This window comes from Euphorbia lathyris, chromosome 9, assembly GCF_963576675.1.
Source record: "Euphorbia lathyris chromosome 9, ddEupLath1.1, whole genome shotgun sequence".
Taxonomy (NCBI): domain Eukaryota; kingdom Viridiplantae; phylum Streptophyta; class Magnoliopsida; order Malpighiales; family Euphorbiaceae; genus Euphorbia; species Euphorbia lathyris.
Window position 1 is genome coordinate 31997448 of NC_088918.1, and position 17130 is coordinate 32014577.

A 17130-nucleotide genomic window follows, 5' to 3' on the forward strand; every position below is an offset into this window, starting at 1 on the left:
AAATATAAATTTAGCTCTACTGTATAAAATATTTCAAATTTAACTCTAATATTTTTAAGCAAAATCAATTTTAAGCTTACATTACCAAAAATTTGAAAAAGCTGGTTTGACTGTTATAAAACAATTTCTGAGAAAATTCATACGACACGTGTAAACATAGAGGATGACAAACAAAGGCACGAGACCGAAGGGAAATGGTCGAAGGAAAAAAAAACACATTTTTTCGTTTTTCCCCTTGTATCGAACTCTGTAAGGATTCAGAAAAGAATGGGGGCATCTGATATCGTATGAAATAACTCAGAACACGTGGTATTAAATGGACCTTCAGATCAATTGACACGTGTAGCAATACATACCCTTAGATAAACCAGAGCACTTCTATGGAACGTTCTTCACTAAGGTAACATTCACACGGCTAAGGCAGAAGCACGATATCATGAAGGACTTCTCCCAAAGTCAGACTCCTAATACAAGAATAAATCTCAATATAAAAGAGAGTCCTATAAGAAGAAGGATTCGGCACAAGCTTATTATAAATAGGTATGGTCACACTAAATGGTATGTTAACTCTATTATCTCACAACTAGTCCTTACTCTTCAATCCTTCTAAAACATCTATCGATTTAGGCATCGGAGCAAGTTCGTCGGACTCTTTCCCTCTCTAACTTTTGGTTCTGTTTTATAGATTAATTCCAGAAGACTCGACAAGATATTCGGACTCTCAATCGTAAGTTCAGATAAACAAAAATTTATCATTAACGCAGTTCATATAGTACGCACACATTTAAAAGCTATAACTCGTTTTTTTGTTCAGAAGACAGCTATAACTCGTTTTCATTATGTGAATACTTTAATTTAATTCAAATGATAAGTAATTAATTATCTCAATGTCATCATATAGTATATCTAATGTTGTTTTCATTGAAAACAACCTTTCAATTCACAACTGACAAAAAAATAAAATTAAAAAAGAAAAACCTTAACTGTATATCTTTTGTTTACATAAAATAAAAAATTAAAATAATAATATAAATCACAAGTCATAAATATAATTAGAAAAAGGAACATTATAAACATATAATCTAAAATGAAATTAATTATAAAAAAATTCATTGTCTGAAATAAAATAAAAAAACAGCATTCTCAATATTGGTATTCAAATCTTGATATTCCAACTATCAAACATGCATAAATAATTAAAAGACTTAATACATTTCCACCCTCAAATTGTCCCAATACTGCAGCTGACCTCCAAACTTAGACTTGTAACAACTAACCCCCAACATACCTTTTTCGAACTACTTACCCCTCTAATTTGACGGATTCAAGAAAGAGTTTTGTGTGAACACCACGCACTGCCACATGTCAGTTACATTTTAATTGTTGAAAAGTCAAACGCCACGTGGGATAATTAGCTGAAAAGAAAAAAGAAAAAAGAAAAATAAAAAATATCAAACTACAAAAACGATTATTAACGAACTAAACCCCTAAATTATGAACTTAAAATCTCATCGTTGTTCTTCTATTTGCATGAAACCAAAATCCCTAATTTTGGAAGTTCATATCCTTTCCCAAAAGTTATTTCTTTTTTACAAACATGCTCATCCCTCAAATTCTATTGAAGAAATCGCAGAAAATGAGTATTATGCATGAGCGGAGCGAAAGCAAAGCAGGGAGCTTGAAGGTATATGTCCCTAGGAACGTGATGATTAGGTGCAAGGTTGAGCTAATGGAAAGACATAGGTGCGAGGTTGAGATAATGGAAAGACAAAGGAGGATAAGCAGCTGTAAACAGGGCATGCCACAACTGTCTTGGGCTATTATCTTCTAATAAAATACAGAGTGGGAGCAAGCAGGTTTTAATCGATCAAATGTGAACTATGAGATGCTTGCATTTGCCGTGGAAGTATTTAATTCACAATGGAAACAAAGAGCTTATACGCACTTATTAGTCTAGCTCTAGTGGAACAGGAACTCATAATCCCAAGAAGAAGGGGAAAGAATTTAGCTTTTCGAGACTAGTACATACAAAGATCATTGACGTGCAGAATACATATGGTTGAGAGTTGAAGAAATCACGATTGTGAAGCAGAAATCGCAAGCCACTTTCTTTACCCATATTCGAACGTTTCATTAAGGTATTCTTTTATGCTATTTCATATAAAGTTGTTCAATATTTTAATGTTGTACTGGTGGGTTGTTCAAGGTATGAATTAGTAAATTTGTGATTTTGGTTAAAATATTAGCAAATATGGGATGATTTTTAAGTTACTCTATTGCAAGTAGGGTGGTAAAACTGTTTTGAGATTCTTTATTGTGAATAGTCATTGTTTAAGAGATTTTTTTGTACTTGTTACATAACAGATGAGAGATGACTTCGTGAATGTTAATATTCACCATGGAGGAAAGTTTGTTGTTGGGGTTGGGGGAATTTGGGAGTATATTAGTGGTGAGGTCCATTGCAAATCACATATAGATCCTGATAAGTTAAGTAGGTTAGATATATTTTGGTGTGTTTTTTAGTTAGGCTATACAAATTGTGGCCTCTTTATTATGCTGCTGACAAAGATTCAAGTAATTATGTAGAATTAACAAATGATTTAAGTGTTTTGGATATGATAAATGGAAAAGGTAATTGTGATTAGATGGATGTGTACGTGGATGCTTTACCAGATGATTTTGTGAAGTCGACTGAGTTGGAAACTAGGTGGAAATTGTTGCTGATATAGTGATAAGAAATACTCAAAGGAAGGTTGTAGCTTCATTTTCTCATTTTACAGAAAGGGGAAATTCTATTAATAAAGAAGCTACGGATGGAAAAGATCATGTACATCAAAATGTTGTTGTTGAAGATGGTGAAGGCAATGTAAAAGAAGCAACACCAGATAGTGACACAAACTCAAAAACAACAGATGATGAGTTATATGAAGCTGAAATTGATGATGACAATGGGAGTGAACAAGACGAAGAGGTACAAGAAGTCACGCAAAGTGTTAAAAGCTGTATGAGGGAGCAATCTATGAGTAACATACCAGTATATAATGGTGAAATACAAGACATATATCATATTTCATCCTATCTAATCATGTATTTGGATTCCTTACATATCATAGAAAAGAAATCGGGTGCAATGCAAGACATGTATCATATTTCATCCTTAAGGGATCTGACTCCAGTTTATTCTACTTTGGTTGTCACCAGACATTTCAAACCGTCTCTCATTGACTTTCAACTCTTGAGTCTCGCACCTGGATGAAGTCCTAAAAACATTCAAAGACCATAGGGGGACATCTGGCATCATGCAAACATATGAAGATGGGCACGTGGTCCCATCAGAAGAAGTAATTTCCTTAACCAGATACCTTCTTTTCACACCCCCCGCAATCGATCGACTTAAAATAAAAACACATCTCTGGCTCCACTACTGATAACTTGACAATAGCTTGTCCTTCCGCTTTCTCTCGCTGCTCTTGCTGCTGAACGAGTAAATGCATTGCCTATCAGCCCCTTACCAAGCATATAGTCTTTCCTTATCAAGGAGAATGAAAGCGAAGCAAGAACTCGCAATAGAAAGCTAGAAAGCCCAAGATGCTTGCCAGAAAAAGAAGATTAAAAGCAGGAGGAAGATTAAAAGCAGGAGATGGAAGTCAAAGGAAGCGATCAATAGTGAACTTGAATCCATCATGGCAAACCAAACCTGGGAGTTGGTGGACCTACCAAGAGGTAATAGAGCTATAGGCTGCAAGTGGATTTTCAAGAGGAAAATGAAAACAGATGGCACAGTGGAAAGGTTCAAGGCAAGGATTGTGATTATAGGGTTCTCACAGAAGTTCGGCATTGAGAGTAAGGTGTGTAAGCTGAAGAAGTCATTATATGGCTAGTGTGTGCCACAAGGCGAACTGCAGGATCAAGTTGAATGATGACATATAATTGCTAAGCCATGTGGACCAGTAGTAAAGGAGTTCTAAATCACACCAACATTTGTCCCTGATTCCACGCCTGGAATCACAGGATGACAGTTTAGGCAAGCGCAAATTCTCATGAGCTGACAACGGACATTCCACACTCAAAGGTCACGCATGTCTACAAGCCATATTAGGGTGTACAATCTATCCAACTATCAGATTTACTCCTAGCACCCTATAAATAGAAATCGCTACACAGGAAAAGGTACATATACATTCCTTACACGAAAGCCCTAATGGCATCCTTTTTAGTATTAACTTTTTTCAATTCTGCTAAGTTTAGTATAATAGTGGGATCATCAGCCCCCGACCCATAATTTGATTTTCTTTTCTTTCTTATCTCATGTACAAGAAGAATCTTAGTTGACGTTAAAGAATTTTACACAAGTTTACTGAGATCACTTGTACATGTCTATGTTAGTTAAGTGACATGGCCACTATATGGTTTTCAGTATACAATTAAACCAGATTCTATCTACGGTGATTTTAGGGAAAAAAAATTATATAGAAAATCAGTTTTAAAAGATTATCTGTAATTACGTAAAATTAAGTAAATCATTATTTTAATATATTTTAAATATTTTAAAAACTAGAGTTTATAAATTAAGATTAATAATATATTTTTTTAGGTTTAGAATTTATTAATGGGGGCTTATAATTTAGTATTTAAGTGTAAAATAATATTTTATTTGTGATATATAGAAAATAGTACATATTAAACATATTTAATGTGATTTTCATGTAAAAAAAACTTATGATTTGATTGTGATTTTATAAGCATTTATGGTATGGGTCAAATACATGAATATCTTATAAAATTACAACTAAATCATATCACCAAACTTAATTCTTAATATGTCATTATTCTCTATATATTATGATTTTACTCTATAGTTTAAAAATTCCAGACTCCAAATCATAAATCATAAACTCTGAAAAATATATTCTAGACTTCTAATTTATAAATTCTAATCTTTAAAATATATTAAAAATACTGATTTTACTAGTTTAACTTAAGGGAAAATTATGACTTGACATAGTTGTAAATATTTATTAAAAGATGATTTTCTGTGTATTTTTCCCTATGTAGAAAGCCCAAACAAATTTGAAAGTTGGGCTGGAGAAAGTAAGTAGGCTACCCAGCCCACTAGAAGGTCCCATATTCCGCAACCGCCGCATGTCTCCTCCGGCGAGGAAAGAAGCGGGCAATCGCTAATGGAAGTGAAGACAGGAGCGGAAGCAGTGACTACCCTTTTGATACGTCACCTTCCTGAGGCAATTCCTCATGACACGCTGTCTCGTCTTTTCTCTCACTACGGTGCTACTTCTGTCCGTCCATGTTCCGCCGGAAGGTCATACCTAAGGATCAAACTTATTATTTTCCCCCTTTTTTGTGGCCTTTTCAAGTGATTAATGCATGATCTTAGCTTAATTATGAGAGCCATATAGTTTTTACATGGTACTTTGATATTGTTTTCCAACTTGGAAGAGGTATCTCTGGTTGGCTTCAACTTTTTTGAGCTTGTCGATTTTAATGGTTTGATAACAAAAATTATACACTCTCATTGAAAGCGGAAGTCTAAGTAGAATTGTTTTGCACTTTTTCTTCTGTTCTTGTGGATGTTTTATGGATGGAATTCCTTACTTTTTGTACACAGATTGAATGCTTATTCTGTACAATATTGCTTCTATTGCAGAATGAAGAACTGTGCATTTGTGGATTTCCAAAATGAAGCCTTGGCCTATCAAGCACAATGTCAGTTAAATGGGTAAATTCCAGCTTGTTCCTAAGAAAATGTTTCTTTACTTGGCAAATTGTTCAATCAAATCTTTTTATTATTACTTTGATTCTGTAGGTGCTTTGTCAATTTTCTCTTTAATTTAGGGTATCTTTCCATACCCCTTTCTCTATTTCATCACCATTAAATATGGTTTTTTTTTTTTCTGATTAAGCTAATATCGTTGATCTTATTATGGTTTGTTTAGGTTGAGATTTCTTGGCAAGGTCTTAGCAGTTGAGAGAGCTCATAAGCAAAATGAGGACAATAAGAATAAAGAAAGTGAGATGCAATTTCCGAAGGATTATATTTCAGTGTCTTCAATGAAAAAGGATCATTCTGGTGATTGTACAAAATCAATGCCTGCTAGTGAGCCAATTGCTCCAAGGCTTGGTGTAGATTATCCATTTCCTCCTCATCTGGAGTAAATTTTCAAATTTCATTATTGTTAAGCTTTTCTCTTTGTTTCCTTCTATGTTCCTATTGCAAAGTGTTTCACTTATACTATAGTGCACCATTGTCAGTTTCACTTTTTGCTGTGATTTCTTACAATAATGGCTTTGAAGTTGAGGCACATGTCTCTATAGCTTATGGAACCCTGCATCTTTCTATATCCATTTACTGAACAGTTTTGCTTAGATGAATGAATAGAAGGGTAAGGAGAAGGGATTGGTTCAAGGTACCGAAACTTTATAATATGTTTTGCATACTAGTGGAAAAAAGTAAGTTGACAGACTAATTGTTTGTCTGGTGCTTGACTGCTTATTATGGTGTACACTGTTTAGATTCATGCACATGGAACTTAAAATTGTTAGTGAAAAGCTATATAAACGATTCAAGGGTATGCAATTACCCAGCAATTTAGTTTGCATGTTGGAATTTCATTATTACATTTCAAACCTGTCCTGTAATCAACTGTCCTTATTTCCTTTTAGCATGTTGCTACAACCATATAGGTTAGATTAAACATGTTTGGTTATGTTCTACTACAGGTATGCTTATCCTCCTCCAGATGGAAACATTCTAACCAATATTGTCAATGCCCTGATTGCTGTTCCTCGCTTTTATACACAGGTTGTATCCAATCTCTCGTAAAGCCATGGAATGATTGTACATGTTTATTCTATCAGCTTAACAGGTGGATTTTGTTATTGGTCTAATTTAGTAAGGTGCAGCTATATTGGAATGATGATGAGCTCTACTTACTATTTTAATTTTAGGTGTTGCATTTGATGAACAAAATGAACATTCCAGCTCCATTTCGAATGGCTCTGCCCACTCCACCACTACCGCCTTCAGCACCCGCACCTGCACCACCGCCTCCCCCTCCCCCCGCTGTAGCTACAAAACGTCAGTTGGCAGATTTATCCAGTAGTGAGTCTGAAATGGAGTCCGATGAGGTATGTTTATGTTGCGAAAATCCCTGGATATCCCAACTTACAGTCTCAGCATATGATTGGGCTTACTAATATGTATGAAATCTGGACATTCTTAAGGAATGAAAAACATGAGCTACCTTAACTGGACTAATGTAGTATACTTATGTCTCTGTTTGGCATTATTTTAAACTGAAAGGTATCTATATGTGTGTGTGTTTCCTCCTTCCACTCTATAATTGGGCTTGTTTGCTGGTGTAACAAGTGTTTGTGACAATTTCTTTGGGTGGCTTGGTGTATGTCTTCATTTTCTTAACCTATGCTATGTGTATAGCTGAAATATTTTACTTTCTTTACTGAAGGAAAGTCTTGAATTTGTTCTCTGGTCACAGTTGCTTTCCCCAATATATTGTGATTACTTTTCACTGAATTTTTTCAGGATGTTGATGGCAAAGTCTCTCCTTTAAGAGCAGCTAAATCTGGACGAAAGCGTGTCAAACGGGAATCAATTGTAGGTCCTGCCTTTGACAAAGATGTGGTTCATGAGGATGTTGGAGTGAAACCTTCCTCCCTGGTTCCTAAAGAAATTCCTGTCGTGAAAAAGAAAAACTCTGTTTTGCAGGTCATATTCTTTCTGATGGAAATTATTCTTGGGTTAGCTGATCAACTTTTAATTCATTTAAGAACCTTCTGTTTCATTGTAGATCAAAATTGTGCCGAAAGTAATTCAGAATGAGCAAAAAGATGATAGTATTATGAAAGAGCCTGAGGAGCCAGCCATAGAAGGTTTGGATCATAAACTTTATGCAACTCCAGAAGAAATAGAGAGCAACAAGCTGGCCCCAGAAGAAATTTTGTCACTTCCAAAGTTTAAGGTACCAAAGTCAGATTTTAACTGGTACCTAAGCCAAATGAATAAATGAAACTCAATAATCTATTGAATCTAATTTGATGAAATGAATGCCAATTTTTTTCCCAAAAAAAGAAGACCTTAACATAATCAATTAAATGCTAATTTTGCTGAAGAGATGTGCATTTACACAAAAAGGTTCAAGAGAATATCACTATATGCATATGGTAACCCATACATTTGATAGTCCTATTTAGACATACCTTTTCCATTGGCCCTGTTTGTCGAATGGTTTTAATCTGTGACCTTTGTCATATTTTGATATCTTAGTATTTGTCAGTTCGGAAGTGTTACTAATATTTGAAATTTTTGTTCATTGGTGAAGTCAGTAATTGCGGATGCATGGTCTAATATTTGTATTATCAAAGTGCTAGTTGTTATATTTGCATTATGAAATCAGTGCTGATGATGGAGAGTGGACTATGATTTGTGAAGTGCTTAAGCTTTCTTGAATTGTGCAGAATTATACAGTTGGGAATCCTTCATCTGTTTTGTACATAAAGAACTTGAGCAAGGACATAGTAGCTGATGATTTCTTCTACATATTTGGTGAGCTAGCAAATAAACTTGCCCAGTTGTTTGTGCTTCAAACTCAATTTTGTGCCCAATCAGTAATCCTAATGTTTGTCATTTCACCTTTGCCCATGCATTGTTACTTAAACACCCAACCTTTTGGAATTACAAAGAAAGTGATACCTTATTATTTATACATCTTGTTTGTCATGTACTATAGGATCATTATTTGGAAGCACCGATGCTGCTAAAATTGACCTTGAAGTGAAACTGATGAAGGTAGACTCTATATCTGAACTCTTGATTTTTGTTCTACGCATCTTTAGCTAGTTTCAGGTTCTGTTCAACAATCTTTTTGCATACCACTAAATTCATTCATGCAATAAAGTGACATTCTTGACATTTGGTTGATGTGCTTTTTCCTTGAAGAATGACAATTTCTTCTCTTATTGAATTGAAAAAAAGGATCACGTGTATCTGGAGTGAGACAGTTGGTCCATGGAGAATGAGCAAATAAAATTCATAGATTATATATGAACTTAGTATCCAAGAAATGAGACTATATGTTTACACTTCCCTTTGAATGTAATCCAAAATCTTATTTATTATCCAATTGCAAAAACGCTAATGAAGAGCTGATCAAATTGTGATACTGGGCATGACATGTTTGCATAAGCGATTGCTACCGTCCAAGTAATCAAAATTGAAGTGATATTGCTACCTTATTCTGAACTTGAAATTAAATTAACTTCTGAATTTTAGGAGGGAAGAATGAGGGACCAAGCATTTGTGACATTCCCATCAGCTGAACTTGCGCATCAAGCACTGGTATGTATATGTGGGATCTATTCTTACACATACTAGAGAAAACTTCTAGCAGTGTAAACTTTTCCATTTAACTGGTTTTGTAATGACTGGATAACTTTTCATATATCTCTTTCCTTCAGCAAGCTTCTAAGCACAATTGGGAATTAGATGAAGATTTGTGTAACAATTAGATAATATCAGATTCCTTGATGTTAATACAAATTCTTTCATTCAAAAAAAAAAAAAAGATAATATCAGATTCCCAATGTTTCTTGTTGTTATGAGGTTGTGATTAAGTTTTGTTTATGCGGTCCTGCCTGTGTTGCAGAACCTAGTGAATGGGTATGTGTTCAAAGGAAAGCCTATGATCATACAGTTTGGTCGGAGTCCTTCAACTGGCAGCGTGAAATAGATTCTACAGTGAAAGCGGAGCTGCTTAAGGCCGATAAGTCTTACGGTTTGTTACTATATCTTCTGTTCAAAGATACACCAAAACCAATAGGGAATGCCATTGTTGAGTAGCCTCACAGAATTAGATTGCAGGCTTTGCCAATTGCTGCTTTTGACTGATAAAAATAGCTAGGCGAAAATCATTTGTATACCAACCCCAGAAAGGAGATGGTTTAGTTGTTTCTTTTTCCTTTCAGATGTTCTAACTTAGTTTGTAGTTTCTGTAAATACATTTGAATCAACTTTTTCTTCACTTTTGTAATTTATAATGAGTTTCATCAAAGTTCAGAAAAACGGAACGTGATTGTATCTCTCATTCTATTACTGGGAATAGTGAACCATAGGTATTCCTGTGCATTATGCTGGTTATAAGTAGGGGTTACGATATCGACTATCGTGTTATATTTATCTATATGTTAATTATGATTATATATAATAATTTATCGATCTTTATATTTGTATATGTTGTACCTTATGTTTTTAGAAATAATTATAAAGTTTTTACGTTTTTGTTTCTTTCAACTCTTTGATCCCTTTGTTAGAGTCAATAGTCAAATCCAATACTAATATCATTAGTCAAAATCCTTTTTTTTTTTTTTGAAATAAAAATACGACATTCTTCTACTTGCAAGGTAAAACCCATGGTTTTAAAAACCGGACCGGACATTGAACCGGTGTGACAAAGGGTTCAGGGGTCAATGGGTTCAACCGGTTGACTCGGATTGGTTGAACCGGATGATGTCATTAATAATATATTATATATATATTAAAATTTTAATAAATTGCATCCCCCTACCAAAAAAAATACATCCAAATATAATAAATTCCAGAATCTAATATTTTTTAATTTATTTCCTACAACCTTACAAAAAATCAATATATACAAAATAGTGTATTGTAAAATAGCAAATTAGAAATTTAGGGCTAATCTTTCTGTTAATTGTCAGCACTATATATTATTAGTTGTCCTCCCACTCAAAACTAATTGTCCTATATTGTAAAAAAGAAAGAAAGAAAGAAAAGGGAGTAGTGCAGATTTTAACTACAAATAACTTGTCCCACATCGGACGAAAATAAAGTAATTAATTGTCAGTACTGTATTAATTGTGCTCATTGTAAAGGTTCCAACTACAACCTTGTCCCACATCAGATGAAAGTAAATTAAGGAGTTGAAATCTTATCTATAAAATACCAATTATATCTCAGCACTAAAAGTAAGCTGTTTTTGCGAACCAGTTTTTTTTAACTCAGAACCGGGTGAAACCGGTTCCCCGGGTTGATACCGGTTCGCCGGTTTTCCCCGGTTCACATGGGATCATTAGTAATGACCCCTAAGTAGGATAACCGGACCAGAAGTCTGGCCGGTTCACGGTTGAACCGGTTCAACCGGCCGGTCTGATCCGGTTTTTAAAACCATGGTAAAACTGCAATGTTTATTTTGTACTTTTCTCTAATATAAATGCAAAAAAAAAAAAAATTTATCGTATTAATTGTATCGTGTTAGTCGAGCTATTTCTGTAAATCGTATTACCATGTCGGAAATTGACATTTTTAATTATAACTAAGACAACCTACGGGTTGTAGTTTAATTGACAATGCAGTTTGAGTTTATGAAAATATATCTCAGGTTGGATTCTTACTAAATACATCTACAAAAAAGAAAATGAATGAGAAGTCTTAATTGTGACTAAATCCCGATCATAATTATATTTCGAGGAAAGTATAATTAAGATACGATGGATTAATTATGGATTGATATAAGGCTCGTTTGTTTCCGTTGTTCCTGTTTGCAGTTGCTGATAAAAAGTAGATATTAGTTGTTTTTTCTGCAAAAAAAAAAACAGTTATTTAATAATTTTACCAAACACGTTCTATCTTGTGTTTAGTATTTAAAGATAAAAAGGAGTTCCGAAAAATGGAAATAAACGGACACATAATAATTAGTACAAAGTCTGACAATTTAATCAGTAAACTACAAATCAAGGTAATCTACTGAAAAGTGGAAATTTTTGAGCTGAAAAAAAACATAGCAAATATGGATATCATAATGAAGATCAGGCCAGTGGGAAACACTGTTGGGCCTGTGCTAAATATATAACAATAATATTATTGTTTTATCAATTGTGATAATTTAATTTTTAATATATCAAAATATAACTTTTTATTCTATAAATGTCAAAGTAAATTTCTAATTCATGAAATGGCTGTGAGAAATAACTGAAAGATTTTTTTTCAACTGCCATATTTTGATACTTGATATAATTGGAATAAGTGATGAAGAAGCCAGGGGTACCCTGCCGCCAGAGGCCAACAAAGAAAATCGGGATCCTAATGGTGAGAAGGGGAGCTTCTTAACAGGAAAAACATTCTTACGCAGAGGTAGCACCAGCCGTTATCTGTAGAAGAAAGCTAACGATCAACCTTATCGATTCACAGGTAAGAATGTCTTCGAGGCTCTTGCTGAGGATTTCCTTGCGGAGGATTCCAATATGAATATCTCTGCCCCGGGACAGGAAACGACAGGATTAAGAGGGAAACAGACCCGAGTTGATTCAGGTGTGGAAGGGAGTTCTGGCGTGTTCAGCCCGGGAATATGATTGCGGTTAGGGCCTGTTTCCACTTTTATCTATCTACTTATGTCAGTTTTCATCTGGAATTGCTTTGGCGCTGGGAGCAGATCTTTTCAGCGAACTTTGGGTCACTTTATCAAGAATAAGAAGCCGGAGATTCTTGTCCTACTAGAAACTCGGATCCCTGGGTCAAGAGCTGCGGAGTTACAGAAGAGACTGAGTTTTAATAACAAGGAGATTGTGGAGGCCGATGGCTTTCGAGGGGGTATTTGGCTATTTTGGGATGATGTTAGAGTGGATGTGTCAGTTTTAACTCGTAATGAGCACTTCATTCACTCGAGGGTGGTTCTGAAAACTGGGCTGGACACCGGGAAAGCTTTTCTATTCACGGCTGCCTATGTTCGACCCCAAACCTCTTACAAAAGACTCTTCATGGAGGAGATGAGAAATATCCATCAAAATGTCTCGGGCCCGTGGATGATTGCAGGGGATTATAACTGCATAAAGGCAGCGAATGAGAGACGAGGAGGATCAGGTTCTACTATAAGCCGCTGCACGATTTTTGCTGATTGGATAAACTCTCTGAATTTGATTGATTTGGGTTACGTGGGTTCAGCCTTTACTTGGTCGAGAGGGTTGACAGCTCGCACGAGAGTCGCCTGCCGCCTAGATAGAGCCCTTTGCAATGTGGGCTGGCGCAGTGAGTTCCCTGAGGCCTTCGTTAGACATCTCCTGCGCATTCATTCTGACCATGCACCGATAGTTATTCACTTGGGGGGAACCAACCTTGTGGCTCCGGATCGCCCCTTCCACTTCCAGGCGGCTTGGCTGTTACACCCGGATTTTAGAAGATTTTTCGATTCTCACTAGAATGGCAGCAGAGGTATGGATGTGGGCCTAAAGGAGGTGAGAGAAGATCTCTTAGTGTGGAACAGAACAGTGTTTGGGAACATCTTTTACCGGAAGCAGCGGCTTCAGGCCCGTATTGAAGGCATCCAGCGCACACTAGACTACAGGTTGGCTCCGGGGCTTCTAAAACTGGAACAAAAACTACAGCGAGAATTGGATGAGGTGTTGAACCAAGAGGAAGTCCTCTGGTACCAGAAGTCAAGAGCTAAATGGATTGTTTGCGGGGATAGGAACACCACCTATTTCCACACTTCCACCATTATCCGCCGCCAACGAAACAAAATCTCAGGGCTGCGCGATGCCAACGGGATCTGGGTGTGGGAGAAACCGGCTTTGTTACAGCTTTCTCAGGATTTCTTTCAAGCTTTGTACCATGACGATCGTCCGGCCAGACCCCGTCTGAAAACTGAGGTCGTTTTTCCGACATGGCATCCAGGAGGGGTGGAGGAGCTTGGCCGTCCCTTTACAATGGAAGATGTGAGAGAATCTATCTTTGAAATGGCCCCGTTAAAGGCGTCGGGCCCGGACGGCTTTCAGGCAAAATTCTACTAGGCTCTTTGGAGCACGATCGGACAGAGCGCTAGCAAGTGCGTGCTTAACACACTGAACAACGAGATCCTTGAAGACCGGGTAAACGACACGTTCATTACTCTCATTCCTAAGGTTGATCATCCGGAGGAGCTGGGTCAGTTTAGGCCCATTAGTCTTTGCAATGTCCTGTATAAGACTATCACGAAATGCATTGTTAAGAGGTTGAAGGCCCATTTGAAATCACTACAACAAATCATCACTTGCGCCACGGTTGAAATCGTGGCCCAAGTGTAATATTTTCGTGGCTATGCTATTTAGCCACGGAAATTCAAGGTATGTACTTCTGTGGCGCAAGTGAACGTGGCTAAGTGGTTGCCACGGAAAAATAGTGGTAGTGGCATAAATTGGTTTTTATGCCACGTGAAAATCTGTGGCTAATCATATACATTTGCCACGGATAAAATCGTGGCAAAAGTAAAATACATGTGGCAAAACATAGCGACCCGTGGCAATGAATTCTACTTAGCCATGAGAATTGTCGTGGCGAAAATAGGACACACTTTACTAAAAATCTTGCTTAGCCACAAGCATAACCGTGGCAAAAATAAAACACTCATTTCTAGAAACCTACTTAGCCACAAACATAATAGTGGCAAACTTGATACAAATTTTGGTAATTTCTGTTATTATTTTAACTTTTGGATTGAAGGGAGCAACACTAAAATTAAATGAAACATTAGAAAATAAACAAAGTCCAAAATCTTAATCATTCTTAATGAAAAATAAATAATTATTAAATGAATATCAATCATTCCATCATTCAACAAAAAGAACTCCTAGCAACATAAAAAAAATCTCCGAATTAGAAAAAAAATATTAAGAAAACCCCAATTCTAAAATAAAAGTATACAACACAAAGATTTTATTTATTCCCGGATGGTATAATCCATACGAATAACAATGGAAAAATCGCAGAGTTGAATATAATCAATTTTCGAAAGTTACAATGTACCCCTGATCCATCAGCTCCATGTTAATTTCTGCAAATTCCAAACAATAATCATTTATTAAGAGAGAAAAAAAATTCATTTTTAGTATATCAAAATTGAACTTAAATTTCATTGTCAAATGTATTATGAGGCAAGCTGAATGATCAAGTAGTGTAACAACAAAACATTATAGTGTAACAACATATAGTACAATGTCATCTGTTGTTAAAATTCTCAAATGGTGGCATGCTGGTTCATAGTAACAGTTCATCTTATTAGTCTTATTGTTTTGAATGAAATAAGGTCGGTTATGAGGAACAAGCACATAAGAGCTCAGTTGATAATCGTAAAAGAAAATAAAAAAAGCTGAAGAAGTCTAATGTTGTAAGGACTTGTGTGATTCAACAACTTAATTATGGAATTTTATGGAACCATATTACAAGATATATGTAATTTAAACTACCGGGAGCAAAGAACTCAAAGGCAAACTTGTTATTTTGGAGACTAAAAAGTGCCCTTGTTTGAAGCTTTGTTCTCTGGTAATGATATCAATGGAACCATATGAGGGAAAATGAAGGACTAAAAACAAAAAATGCAAAAAGTATTTCTTGGCATCCATGATGCTTTTTACATGGCTTTGTATTACGTATAACCGTATGCGCTAAATAATTGTTAACCCAATTTATCTTATAATCCATGAAATTTATGAGTAATTACGATTAGATGTGACAATTCTAGTCCAATTAAATCAACATTCTGTTTTTTTTTTTTTTTTTGCATTCAGCTCCCAATTTTTCAGTTTGTCATACTCAGCCTCCATCAATTGTTATCACGCACATCGAGTCTACCTAACGAGACCTTTAGCTCCAATTATCAAACCAAATAAATAATGTGTAGCCTATTTCACTTGCATCTAAAATTACAACTTTTTATAGTTCAAAAAGCAGTATATATAGGTCTAATCTGACTGTATATAAACTGTAAAAATCTCCTTCCGACTTGTAACGAATGAAAGTATTCATGCATTTTGAAAAAGAAAAATGGATGCTAGAACAATAAGGAAAAGGTATAAGAATAACCCATAACTCCATTATCTTTTACCTGATGAGAGAAGTAGTAGCACAAAGATTGAAAGAGTTACCAGATTGCATGGTCTTTAACTGCTGCTGATTCTGAGCAATAGCCAGACTTTTGGATGCACTGCTTCTGTCGTGAAGTCCTACTGGCTATGCTGACACAAAAGAAGCAAAATAGGTCGTGAGCATCGATTATGTAGTGATAATAAATATAATTTCAAATGAAAAGTTTTATGAAATTAAATATGAAAGTAATAAAATGCTCGATAATACTTTGAGTGGATAATGTTGCGAAACCAAGGCTTTGAGCACTATTCATGTTCATTTGAAAAGAATCCTCTTATAAATATGAAAGTATCCCAATTGCAATTGAAGTTTGAATATTATATATTATATCAATAAACAAGCATTCAAACTCCATTCAAGCATTATCCACTCAAATCCCTAATGTAGGCGATCGGAAAGAAGATGCATAACCATAGGAAAGAAGATGCATAACCATAGGAAATAAGATGCAAACCAGTATGACCAGTGGCGGAACCAGAACCCCAGATGATCCGGGGCTCAAACATATCAGCAAAAAAAAATCAAAACGTCAAAAAAAAATTTGAATTTGTCCTTGGTCTTTTAGTTACGAATTTTTCCATTCTGAAACAAAGTTAAACATAAAAGGATTGAATACAAGCAGACATTGCATTGTATATCCCACAACAATCCCACAAATTGAGCAGGGCATGAGCTAAATAAAAAACAAAATTGTGTAGGGCAGGAGCTAAATCAATACACAAAATAAGATAAAAACAAACAGCTAAATAATAGTGGAGATGGCAAATAATAGTGATGCTAAATCAATTTACATTAATTCATATTCATGAATCATCATCAGGTGTCTGTTTTTCTGGAGATGGCGCAAATAATAGTGATGCTAATAAATCAATACACAAATTTATGCTAAATCAACAATCTCTTAACTTAATCGCAAACTAAAAACACAGAGTATGCTAAATCAATCAATACCTAACAAATTTCCAAATTCCCAAACGTTAACCTTTTATCAAATACAAAACAAAAATTAGGGGATTAGAGGGTGTACTGACCGGCGACTAGTTGTGATAACATTAGGATATTATCATGAGGACCAAAAGAGATAATTACCTTAAGATATGCCACGTAGCAAAGGAAGCCGTCTGGCGGATCACCCTAGATCAGCTCTAAGAGATCCGCTGGCGGATCTCTTAGGCGAATCTCTCCATTTA

At 35.5% G+C, this 17130-nt stretch overlaps 1 protein-coding gene across 5 annotated transcripts; it reads left to right on the forward strand.

Moving 5' to 3' along the window:
* Window positions 1-5112: 5112 nt before the first annotated feature.
* Window positions 5113-10260, forward strand: LOC136206891 (U11/U12 small nuclear ribonucleoprotein 65 kDa protein). 5 transcript variants are annotated; one of them, XM_065998094.1, is made up of 12 exons: window positions 5113-5317; window positions 5663-5734; window positions 5822-5851; window positions 5952-6167; window positions 6736-6817; window positions 6964-7143; window positions 7559-7741; window positions 7824-7994; window positions 8491-8578; window positions 8763-8821; window positions 9305-9370; window positions 9678-10260. In XM_065998094.1, exons 1-12 carry the CDS (start codon window positions 5181-5183, stop codon window positions 9759-9761), a joined length of 1368 nt encoding a protein of 455 aa, XP_065854166.1. In that variant the 5' UTR covers window positions 5113-5180; the 3' UTR covers window positions 9762-10260. The 5 variants fall into 5 exon arrangements, with proteins under 5 accessions (XP_065854166.1, XP_065854170.1, XP_065854167.1 ...); XM_065998096.1 differs by lacking the exon at window positions 5113-5317 and adding an exon at window positions 5440-5456; XM_065998095.1 differs by lacking the exon at window positions 5822-5851 and having other exon boundaries at window positions 5115-5317.
* Window positions 10261-17130: the final 6870 nt, after the last annotated feature.

Coding starts and splice junctions, on each gene's coding strand:
- LOC136206891 (XM_065998094.1), top strand. CDS start 5,181: ATGGAAGTGAAGACAGGAGCGGAAGCAGTGACTACCCTTTTGATACGT. Junction 5,735..5,821: donor GCACAATGTCAGTTAAATGG/GTAAATTCCAGC, acceptor TTGATTCTGTAG/GTGCTTTGTCAATTTTCTCT. Junction 7,742..7,823: donor AGAAAAACTCTGTTTTGCAG/GTCATATTCTTT, acceptor GTTTCATTGTAG/ATCAAAATTGTGCCGAAAGT.